Raw genomic sequence first — 12,335 nt, 5'->3', positions numbered from 1 at the left:
TGTGTGTCTCCATCTGAGTTTTTAAGAAAAAAAAAGCTTAAAAAGTAAGAAAAGATTTTTTTAAATAGGAAAACCCTTATAGAATAAGGATATAAAGCAAAAAATACTTTTGTACGTCTGTACAATGTGTTTGTGTTTTAAGCTAAGTTCTATGAAACAGTCAAAAAGTGAAAAAATATTAAAAGCTTATAAAGTAAAAAGGTTATAGTAAGCCAAAGTTAATTTATTATTGAAGAAAAATATTTTATAAATGTAGCATAGCCTAAGTATACAGTGTTTATAAAGCCTACAGTAGTATACAGCAATGTCCTAGGCCTTCACGTTCATTCAATGACTCATCCGGAGCACCTGCCAGTCCTGAAAGCTCGATTCATGGTAAACACTCTATACAGCAAGTTTACCACTGACATTTTTTATTCTGTATTTTTACTGTATCTTTGCATATTTCGATATGTTTAGATACACAAATGGTTACCATTGTGTTACAATTGCCATGGTCTTCAATACAGTGACAGGCTGTAGTGTGTAGTGAGCTATACCATCTAGGTTTCTGTAAGTACACTCTCTGATGTTTGCGCAACGACAAAATTGCCTAATGATGCATTTCTCAGATTATATCCCTACTGTTAAGTGATGCATGACTGTGTGTGTGTGCGTGTGTGTGTACTCGCACATACACACATAAATATATACAGTCTACTCTCTGTATCCAAAGTTCTGCACCTGCAGATTCAACTAACCAGAGATCAAAAATATTCCCTCCATCATCCCTGCTCCACCTTGTATGGAATCTGGCCAGCATCCCGATACAGCTTCCCAGCTTCCCACTAAAATACTCGTGAAGACCCTCCAAAATGAGAATAGTCACAAGAATTCTGAAAACTTGGACTGCTCGCTATTACCAGGGGTTCATGTCTGTGGTCCCAGCTACTTGGGAGGCTGAAGTGGGAGGATTACTCGGGCCCAGGGAAGTTGAGGCTGCCGTGAGCCGTAATTGCACCACTGCAAACCCGACTGGGCAACACAGAGAGACCCTGTCTCAAAACAACCAACCAAAAAACCAATAGAGCTATGTTTATTGACTTTTGGTAGAAAAATACTTATTATGACTTAAATTATGTCCAGTGAAACTGTCATTTGTGCGTGAAGCCACTATAATGGCATTCTCAGATATTCACTAAGAAATTGAACTAAAAATTAGTTACTTTAGCCAACTGAAAGAAGAATCAAAATTAAGAATTTGGTATAGAGAACTCAAGGCATAAAAGTAATTTTGGGTTTTCCTTTACTTGTGTTAGACTCCAAACTTGGGAATCCAGTAGATTTTGCAACCAGGCGGTGAAATGTGACCTTATGGTACCTTCTGCTTCCACTTTCCTCAGTAATACCAGAAACTGCAGGAACTTCTCACTCTTTGTGCCTCAATTCATAGGGCTTCTCCTGATAGCATGGTGACCAGAACAATGAGGACCATTGCATTTCAGGACCTAATGGAAACGGTCAAACTATTTACAAAGTTGAGACATCGCAGCAGCAGAATCACTGAGGAAAAAAGCTTATTATCTCCTCTACAAAAGCAGAGTTGCCAAGGAACTTGATTTTCTGTGTCTGTAAAACTCATGTTTAACGAGTCACTGGGCTCTCTTGTTATTTTTTTAATCAGTTAACAGTAGCAAACAACGCAGGGACAGATATAGTCTGTTATCAGACCTTCTTCATCTATGGCCTGGGGTGTTTCTGCGCTAATTATGCCATGAACAAAATGTACATAAAAAATGGAAAAACCAAAATGTAAGGAAATATAATGTTCATTGGTGATTATCTTCGGGTGGAAGAATTCTGAATAATTTTAATGTGTACCTTTATATTCTTACATTTTCTAGTTTGTTTCTTTTTTAAACAATGTGTAGGTGTTACTCATATACTTAGTTAAAAAAGAGGCTTTAAATATCATTTGATACAATTCTGCCTGTGCCACTTGAGAGAGCTGTTTCTGTGGTTTCTCTCAGCTCACAACAAGCCCTTCTCTCTGGGTATTCCTTGTCCTCCATCTGCTTCACAGGGAAGAGTCCCAGGTAACCATGTTTATATCTGTCAGGTCCTAATTCAAATGCTACCTCCTCAGACTTTCCAAACAGCTGCCCGCAGTGCTCACTCCCAGCAACGCATTCTGTTTTGTTTTATCCACAGAACTCGTTAGTGGTTGCTTTATTTTCTTGTATACTATTTGTCTCTTTTTCTTTTTTTCTTTTCTTTTTTTTTTTTTTGAGACCGAGTCTCGCTTTGTCACCCAGGCCAGAGTGCAATGGCGTGATTTTGGCTTACTGCAAACTCCGCCTCCCGGGTTCAAGCAATTCTCATGCCTCAGCCTCCCCAGTAGCTGGGATTACAGATGTGCACCACCACGTCCAGCTAATTTTTGTATTTTTAGTAGAGACAGGGTTTTGCCATGTTGCCAGGCTAGTCTCGAACTCCTGGCCTCAAGTGATCCACCTGCCTTGGCCTCCCAAAGGGCTGGGATTACAGGTGTGAGCCACCGTGCCTGGCCTGTTTTTCTCTTTTCAGTGAGGGGCTTTGTCACGTTGACTGCTGTGTCCCCAGCACCAAGTGTCGGGTCCCAAACATACCATATGCACTCAGTAAAGTACAGAACACAGGAAAAAGCTCCCCCGTGACCCCAGCTGCCTGTCTACAGCTAAGAGGGCCAAGAAGCCCCTGAGCAAAGCAAGGCCGACCACATCATTTCTCTCAGCAATCTGGAACTGGGAATCACAGTGCCGTGGTAACGTATAAATGCGAAAGCTGTCAGGTGGGCATATTCTGGCTTGTAGGCCAGAGAAAGAAAAAAAAAAAACTGGCTTAGAAAGGCGTTTGTGAAGCAGTGGGGAGCACTGGGAGCTTTTTAGACCTGATCCCACATGCCCTCTGGAGCCTTCTGTGCCTCAGTCTTGAGTCTTCTAACCTTATAAAAGTTCTGCGTTTCAGGTTAGGCCAGCAGGAGTTGGCACCTGTTACCTACAACCACGGAGTCTGGCTCAGTATTACCTACAATCACAATCATGTTTTAAAAATTCACAGCAAAAAGGTATGGTGGAAACACTCCAAAATGTTTGCCTCTGAGTGGTGGGACTACCCAGTTTTCTATATTTTCTTTGTTTCTTTTTTCTTTTTTTGGAAACAGATCTTGCCAGGCAAGTGCATGGCACCATCTTGGTTCCCTGCAGCCTCGACCTCCTGGGCTCAAATCATCCTCCCACCTTAGTCCCCTGAGTGGTTGTGACCACAGATGTGTTCCACCATGCCCGGCTAACTTTTGTATTTTTGTAGAAATGGGTTTTGCCACGTTGCCCAGGATAGTCAAGTACTCCTAGGCTCCTGGCTGGGCATGGTGGCTCATGCCTGTAATCCCAGCACTTTGGGAGGCCAAGGCGGGCGGATCACAAGGTCAGGAGTTCGAGACCAGCCTGGCCAACATAGTGAAACCCCGTCTCTACTAAAAATACAAAAAATTAGCCAGGCATGGTGGTGGGTACTGTAATCCCAGCTACTCATGAGGCTGAGTCAGGGGAATGGCTTGAACCCGAGAGGCGGAGGTTGTAGTGAGCCAAGATTGCGCCACTGCACTCCAGCCTGGGTGACAGAGCGAGACTCTGTCTCATAAAAACAAAAAACAAAACAAAAAAAAATGGACTCCTAGGCTCCAGTGACCCACACTTGCTTTGGTTTTCCAGACTGCTGTGATTATAGACATGTGCCACCACACCTGACCAGTTTTCTATATTTTATAAAGCAAGTATGTGTTACTTTTATAATAATAGACTTGGTAAATTCTAGTAGATCGTGTTCTATCCACTTCAGGAAGAACTGAGAGGTGAAGCAGTGAAACGACTCACCAAAGTTGACGAAAGTGTGCCTGGGGCTTCCTGATGCACAGGCCCATATTCCGCCCCCCCACCCCGCAGGGGGTCTTTGGCTAGTAACTGTGCTTTTCATCCCCAAATGCTACATTTCAGTCATTTATGCCATAATAAATTATCTCGCTAAGGTGAAAGAAAACTTCTTATAGGCTAACTCCAGTCAGTCGGGGGTGATGGTCCATCCTGCTGTGTTGAGTTAGTTTGTGAGGCAGTGTTCAGACTTGGTAGGAAGTGCCATGACCGGTGAACGCTGCCTGGCCCCAGTGCAGGGAGGTGGGGGATGGAATGGAGGAAAGTTCTGTTCGAATTATTTCTTGGATGCAGGGCGAAGCTCTGCTTTCTGAGAGGGAGGAAAGCAGGCAGAAAGGGGTACACCTGTATCATGTATACTTCCATCTCCGGTGGGCATGTTATAAGAAATTCTAACTTTATTTTACAAGGATGGCATTATGATGACATAAAGAATAAGGGAGTAGCTGTATACATTCTGCTTTGCTTTAAAAATTCTCTTTGTTTGAAACTTTGTTGCACTTTCTTTAGCGAGCTGGTGGCCACAGGGCTGACTGTCATGGGGCAGGGGATGCGGGTGTCAGCTGATGGGTTCAGTGTCAGCATTGCTGGGTAGAGGCCTGAGGGGGGTGCTTCTGGCCTATGTGTGGGCTGCATGAGTTAGCCCACCCTGTGGCTTTCATTCCTAAATAAATCTCACAGAACTGCTGATTCGTCTCACTTGCTTTCTTGAAGTGCATTCACCAGCCCCACCTAGTTTTAAGAAAGCTCCTTAAGTGACCCAGAGGTCCTCCTGGGTGAGCAGCCTTGTCTTGGATCCAGTAAAACAACAGGGAGGAGGGGCAAACAGTCCAAACAGCATCACAGGAGCAGGCCACAAGCTGTTACTTAGAAACCAAGGGATATTAAGCTGATGCAAGAGGACTGGGCAAAAACCCAGAGGCCAGACAAAGAACGGGCCAGCGGCTTTCTCCCTCTCCAGAGGCAAACAATCCCATCCCCTCCCCTGCTTCTCCTGCAGTCCCCCTCTGTCGTCCTAGCTGCTGGCAAACCCCACGGGCACCTGCAGACAAATCTCTGCTTCCCGGGCCCAGCACACACTGTCTCTATGCTGCGTGTGTAGGGGGGACTGTTCATCTTTGCAGCTGTGTGGGTAGGGGATGGCCCTGGGCAGAGGCAGTGGGACGAAGCAGCCTCCCTGAGGCTCTTGGAGTCCTGAAGGCAGGAGCTCATGTTGCTCTGCAGTCCGGGCTGGAGAGGTTTTACATATTTGTGCAGTGGATCATAATGTTACCTCACCACGTACCCAGCTGCCAGCATCTCCAAAATGCAGGGGAAGTTGAAGAGATGAGCCAAAGGGGACTGCAAACCTCTTTTCCACCATTAAATACAATTTGTAGGAGGCCACTGGTTTGGACTAGGCTCCTGTTCTGGGCCCAACAGACCAAACCAACCAACGTGGAGTCATCCATGCTAAATGAAACAAACAACTTGGGTGTACACACTGTAACAGATGGCTGAGTTTTGGTAGTTACAGCAGCTGAGCTTAAGTCAGTGGTAAGTGGCCAGCTGACTCACGTAAGGCTGTAACTAATTAACCTCTGTTCCTCGCTTCTGTTTTCTAAACATAAATATTGCTTGACCATGTGGCTTATTCTTCAAACATTTTTCTGGTCCTGAGGTCTGCCCAATTCTAGAATCATGAATAAAAGCCAATAAAGATCTTTAAATGTGTTGCAATCTGGTCTTTTGGACACCATTAACTTAGAAAGCTCTAAGGAAGATTCCAGAAATCAGATTTGTCTGAGAACTCAACCCTGCACTTATGAGGAGTCATTTGTGACTTTGTAGAATTCGGGTTGGAATAATACAACAGAGAGCTAAGAGGGATTTTCCAACTCTAAAAGTGGTTAAATCCTGAATTAGGAATTTTCCCACCTTTACAAATCTTTATAGTGGAAGAAATAGCTTTCTTTCTTTTTTTTTATTTTTTGAGACAGGGATGCTCTCTGTCACCCAGGATGGAGTGCAGTGGTGCGATTTCGGCTCACTGCAGCCTCTTTCTCCTGGGTTCAAGTGATTCTTCTGCCTTAGCATCCTGAGTAGCTGGGATTATAGGCAAGCGCCACCACACCAGGAATTTTTTTTTTTTTTTTTTTTAGATGGAGTCTCGCTCTGTCACCCAGGCTGGAGTGCAGTGGCGCCATCTCAGCTCACTGCAACCTCCGCCTCCTGGATTCAAGTGATTCTTCTGCCTCAGCCTCCCAAGTAGCTGAGATTACAGGCATGCACCACCGTGCCTGGCTAATTTTTGTATTTTTAGTAGAGATGGGGTTTCACCATACTGGCCAAGCTAGTCTTGACTCCTGGCCTCAAGTGATCAGCCTGCCTTGGCCTCCCAAACTGCTGGGATTACAGGCGTGAGCCACCGTGCCCAGATAGAAGAAATCTTTCTACCTGGGTAACTTCTGTGCATGTTCCAGGCTGCTCAAAAGGCAGAAATCACTAGACAATCTAATTTTGGAAAGGCCTTTGCAGCCCTGAATTCTTAAGACATTGCTCTTATGTAATGCACTTTTTGTTTATGTTTTTTGTTTGTCTGAGAGAGAGTCTTGCTCTGTTGCCCAGGCTGGAGTACAGTAGTGCGATCATGGCAAACTGCAGCCTTGACCTCCCAGGCTCAAGTGATCCTCCCATTTCAGTCTCCCAAGTAGCTGAGACCACAGAGATATACCACCACGTCCAGCTAATTTTTGCATTTTTTGGAGAGACGGTCTTGAAATGTTGCCTAGGCTGGTCTTGAAACTCCTGGACTCCAGTAATCCTCCTGTCTTGGCCTCCCAAAGCACTGGAATAACAGGTGTGAGCCACTGCTCTTGGCCCTGTTTTTAAAGATTTAAGTCTTTATTTTAAAAATGTGGCAGTCAGAGGTAATACAAAGCACAACAAATAAGTCTCAGGTGCACATCAAGTCCTATTAATAGGCAAGTAGCTGCCTGGAGTGCTGTGTTGACAAACATTCTCAGGCCACATCTGTTTACTGAGAAACAGTGCTGGGATAAACTAGCAATGGCTGCCATGGCTGCGGAAGTGGGGGATGATGGCTCTCATGCCACATATTTTACACTCTGAGTTAAATGGAGAGGCATCTTTCAGACTTCTATACCCAGTGTTTCTCAGGATTCTGGAAAGCGGACCATTAACAGAGTTAGAAGATAAGAATTATCAATGGTTTCCCCCGAAGGAATCAGTAATGTATCTTCCTCAGAGACAAGTTTGTTATTTATTGACGATGTCTCCTATCCTGTGAACAGCAAGAGATCCCACACTCCCTTCTGTGGTTCGAGTCCTCAGGATTTGGTTCCTGGACAAAAGCTCACTCTGTCGTCCTTATGGATTTGTTCCTGGATACTGTTCTAACCTCTCAGTGGTCTCCTAGCCTTACCTTCTTGCATCCATTCTCCATAAGGATGATGGATTGAGCTTTCTACATGGAAATCCTGATTATTCCTGCCCCTTCGGTAGTTCCGATCACTCACAGGACAATTATTTTCTCCCACATATGATCCACCTTCATCTAGTCCTTGCTTGCCTCTCCATCTCCATCTCTCATTCCTCTTTTCCTTGGCACTTTATGTCACAGCCTCATGGAGTTACTTGGTTTTCCTCATCTTCTCCACTTGGGGCTTCTCTGGTGTGGTGTGCACCCCCATTTCAGAGACTCAGCCGAGTCCTCCTCAGGCCACCTTCCTGGATCCTTACACTGGAGGAAAGGGCCCTTGCCACACACTCTGTGCTTGCTTTGATCTCATTGTGTGATCACACGTTTGTCTCTCTCTCCTAGTGAAACCCTAAGCTATGCAAGGATTCAAGAATCTTATTTATTCGCATCCAAACCACTAGTGCAATTGATGGACTATGGGTGCCTGATACATAGTTATGGGATGAGTGGAAGGATGAGAACTGGGCAGTTTTCCCAAATTCATGAAATTGATGGTGAATCAGCACAGAGCTCATGATCAGTAGGTTGATACACTCGTTTCCTCACACTATCTTCATTGTTTTACTTAATTACCTGCTCTCCTGGCCCCATATGCAGCCTCTTCTAAAAATGTTGGTTATCACAAGAAATTGAGGCAAAGGAGCCAACAGCCAATTGTGAATGATGTAAAATTATAGAAATTCAAAGTCATTGAATCTTAGCTCTAGTGAATCATTTCACAGTCCAGAGTCAGTGGCAGAGCTTACATCTCATTCATACCTCCCTCCCTCCCTCCCTCCCTCCCTCCTCTCCTTCCTCTCTCCCTCTCTCTCTTTTTTTGGGAAAAAGGAGTTGTTTTCAGCAACTATAAGGTCATCTGTGAAAATTATATGACCACCTTTTTATGGTCTATGTGATGACAGATATTTAATTTTGATTGAAACAAAAGTGAAGAGTAAGGGATTCATATTTTGGTCCAAATTCTTGTTGTTGTTGTTGTTTTCTTTGAGACAGGGTCTTGCTCTGTTGCCCAGGCTGGAGTGTAGTGGCACAGTCTCAGCTCACTACAGCCTCCACCTCTGGGGCTCAAGCAATCCTCCCACCTCAGCCTCTTGAGTAGCTGGGATGACAGGCATGTGCCACCACACCCAGCTGATTTTTTGTAGAGGCGGGGGTCTCACTATGTTGCTTAGGCTGGTCTTGAACTCCTGGGCTCAAGCAATACACCCGCCTTGACCTCCCACAGTGTTGGGATTACAGGCAAGAGCCACTGTGCTAGGCCTTTAGGCCCCAGTGCTGCAGCTGCGCAGAGTTCTAATTCCCAGATCGCTTAACTAAAATGTTCTCAGCTTTTTCTCTTTTCATTTAAAAAAAAAAAAAAATAGGTAAGTGACTTATTTCAGAGGGGAAAGTGAAGCGACTCGCCTTGTGTAGCTGTGTTTTCGTCTCGTAGTAGGCGATCACGGGGATGGACGCTCGGTAGTAGGCTTCCAGGCGCTTGGCGATGGTCTTGGTGGTGTCGTCCGCAGGCAGGCTGCTCTGGCTCCTTTGGAGAAGGCGGTTGGTCATGGTGTCCGCCGAGCAGTCCATACAGATCACCAAGTGTGGGTCTCCAATCTGGAGAAGGGAGTGGAGCACAACACAGTCAGAAACCTCACCCTGCTGATGTTCTGCAAAGGCCCAGGGCCTCTGCTTTTTCCTTTCCTGGCCTTCTGGTTCCCCTCAAGGTCCCAGCATTACACTGTGGTGCAATTGGGACTGGACTCCATAGCTCCCTCTTCTAGGTCAGTTCCCTTCCACACGCTGCCTCAGAGCTGCCTCTCGCCCTCAGCTTTTAGGCCACCTCACGTGATGCAGGGGCACATGTGCCACCCACTGCAGCCACTGTCTGTCTTCTGCACTGAGAAGAAAGGAGTATGTATGTGTGAGGGGGTGTTTCCTCTAATGTGAAGCCTTTGCTGACCACCAGAGGCAGAGCTAATCACTTCTCCTAGAAGCCACCGTGATATCTTATAACAGCCACAGGTAGCATTCTGTGGCTATGCCCGTACTGTGTCAGGGGAGTGGGGCATAATGCTTGAGCACACTAGAGGCTGGAGTCAGGCTGCTTAGGGTCAAACCCTGGTGTCACGACTTGTCTCCAGGATGGGCTCCATCAATTCGTTATCTCGCTTTACTGGTAAGCTACCCTCGCACTGAGACACAGAAACACCTTGAATCTGACCTGTAACTGTTTTGATCAACAGACTATAGCGGAAACAATGTCCCTGCTTTTAGAGGCCAGGTCACAAGAAATCCTGCAGTTTCTGTCTGGTTTTGTGGAACACTCGCTGCAGCGGGGAGTCCGCTGCCACCTAAGACATCCAACTATCCTGAGACTGCCAGTCTGAGAGGAAGGCCAAGCTAGCCATGTGGAGAGGCCATGTGGATGCAGATGCCCACCAGCCCCCAACTGTTTTAGACATCCCAGCCCTGGCTGCAGACATGGATCTCAGCCCCGGCCACTTTCTGAGTGCAATTACATAAGGAACCCCAAGTGAGAACCAGCCCGCTGAGCCCCATAACCTCCAGAACCATGAGAGATAATAACAAATTGTTGTTTAAAGTTTGTATTTTATTTTGTAAGAGATGGGGTTTCGCTCTGATGCCCAGGCTGGAGTGCAATGGCTATTCACAGGCATAATTATAGTGCACTATACAGTCTTGAACTCCTGGACTCAAGTGATCCTCTTGCCTCAGCCTCCGGAGTAGCTGGGGCTACACACACATGCCACTGGGCCAGGCTTACATATTGTTCAACTGACTTCCTCATTAACTAGAAGTCTGACTCAACTTCTCTGCATCTGAGTTTTCTCATTCATACAATGAGGACGATCATAGGATTGCTGTGAGGATGAAATAAAATTAAATAAGATAATGTACGTATGCTCCTTGGCATACGGCAGACACTAATGATTCACTATTACGTTTATTTCCTCTATGAGGCTTAGTTTCCCCGTGTGCAGGGATTAAGAATTCTCCGCTCCTAGTCCCAAGTCTTGCACACAGTAGGTGATGAAGAAATGTTTTAATGAATGAGCGATGGTGGTATGATCTGTGGTATGAGTCTCCCATCTCCATATCCTTCTCTTAAATGTTCTTTTGTCTCTGGAACATGCTTACTTTGCATCCTCCTCCAACCCTGGATCAAAGGAAACCATTACTCCCCGTGACCTTGCCACATTCGAGCTGTGAGTAAATGAAGGCTTGCCACCCCTGTAGAAAGTGTGTGGGGTGGGATGAGAACAAAGTTCAGTCAAGAAGAGGATGTTTAGGCAACACGGAGAACTCACAACATCGTGAGTTGCCAGACAGTGTTGGTGAAACATTTATCTACCTCCTCTGAGGGGTGTACTTTAAGGAACAGAGTGGAAACACTCTCCAAAATCTACAACAGTGCAATAAACCTCTGGAATAGGTCATGCGACTCTTCTGTCTGTATTAATTGAAAGGAAAAAAAAGAAGAGCACTTGTGCAGCAAGAAAGGCTGGGTGAGGGTTTAGGGAAAAAATGACCATTGTTCACCAGCAGAGGGCGAGCTTGAGAGGCGGCTTAATGTTCTCCCTGAAAGAACTGCAGGTTAGGGTTGCATGAGGCAGCCAGGCGATTTTTCCAATTGTGGGGTCATTTTCAGGCCACTCGTGGGGACAGGAAAGATAATTCAGGGACACAGGTACAAAGAGAGATTATGTGTCACTGAGCAGGAGCCGGCAACAAATGACCTTTTAGACCAAAATAAGCACAGGGCAGAGAGGTAGCTTTTTCTTCCACACTGATGTGGAAAGTGTGGCCCCTGGACCAGCACCATGTCTCGGAAGCTTGTTAGAAATGCAGACTCTCAGGCATAACATGAGACCTGCTGAAGCAGAATCTGTTTTTTTTTTTTTTTTTTTTTTTTTGGCGACAGAGTTGTCTCTGTAGCGCAGGCTGGAGTGCAGTGATGTGATCACTGCAACCTCTGCCTCCCAAGTTCAAGCAATCCTCCTGTCTTAGCCTCCCAAGTAGCTGGGATTACAGGTGTGCGCCACCACACCGGGTGAATTTTTGTATTTTTAGTAGAGACAGGGTTTCACCATGATGGCCAGGCTGGTCAAGAACTCCTGACCTCAAGTGATCCTCCCACCTCAGCCTCCCAAAGTACTGAGATTACAGGTATGAGCCACCACGCCCAGCCTAGAGTCTGCATCTTAACAAGATCCCTCGCTGAGTTTTCACAACATCCTAGTTTGATAAGCTACTCTGCCAAGCCATTTTCCTGTGCCAAAACTAGGGGGTTTGGCCTAAACTCTCTCTCCTGGAATCAGCACTCTCCTCCTATATAAAAAAGCTATCGATCAGTTATTCTATTTGGAAGTGACCTGAACCATTTGTTTTTAATACCTCAATTTTTTGAAATGTTTGAATGAGATACCATTTAATTTTTTTTTCAAAATGCTTTGCTATGTATCATTAGAAAGTCCCCTGGAGTAGCTGTCTGGCTCCCAGCTCTGCTCTGTTATCACCGGACTGTGGTTAGTCTTCAACAGCAAGTAGGCAGGCGAGCAGAGGTGGCTGAATGAATCAGAGACTTCGGGACATTGGCCTGCCCCCAGCATCACCCTGTTGGCACCCTAGGGCTCTGCCACCAGCATTACTGGATTCTCCACGGCCTTTGGTTTTCAGGGGACCTTAGTTAGAACACAAGTGCCCTTGGAACGGCTGCTGAGGTGCCATCAGCAACATTTCAGCAGCTGGCTAAGCTTCACTGTGCTGAGGGCTTTACAAACAGCCATCCCTTAAGCCCTCTGGCACCCTTGCTGGGAAGTACGATTATTCCCACTTTAAGGATGAGGAAATGGAGACCCTCAGAGGTTAACCTTGCCAAGGTCACTAGGGACTAGTGAGTGACA

At 45.8% G+C, this 12,335-nt stretch overlaps 1 protein-coding gene across 3 annotated transcripts in view; it reads right to left on the bottom strand.

Moving 5' to 3' along the window:
- AK5 (adenylate kinase 5) overlaps positions 1–12,335 on the bottom strand; it is a 303,250-nt gene that overhangs the window by 15,216 nt on the left and 275,699 nt on the right. For all 3 annotated transcript variants that reach the window (XM_003892093.4, XM_009211191.4, XM_009211198.4), the window contains exon 13: positions 8,833–9,024. In XM_003892093.4, coding sequence (XP_003892142.1) covers positions 8,833–9,024 — 192 coding nt within the window. The remainder of the gene's footprint in view (positions 1–8,832; positions 9,025–12,335) is intronic.

This window comes from Papio anubis, chromosome 1 (genome assembly GCF_008728515.1).
Source record: "Papio anubis isolate 15944 chromosome 1, Panubis1.0, whole genome shotgun sequence".
Taxonomy (NCBI): domain Eukaryota; kingdom Metazoa; phylum Chordata; class Mammalia; order Primates; family Cercopithecidae; genus Papio; species Papio anubis.
The sequence above is the reverse complement of the archived record's forward strand: the minus strand, read 5'-3'. Positions and strand labels throughout refer to the sequence as shown.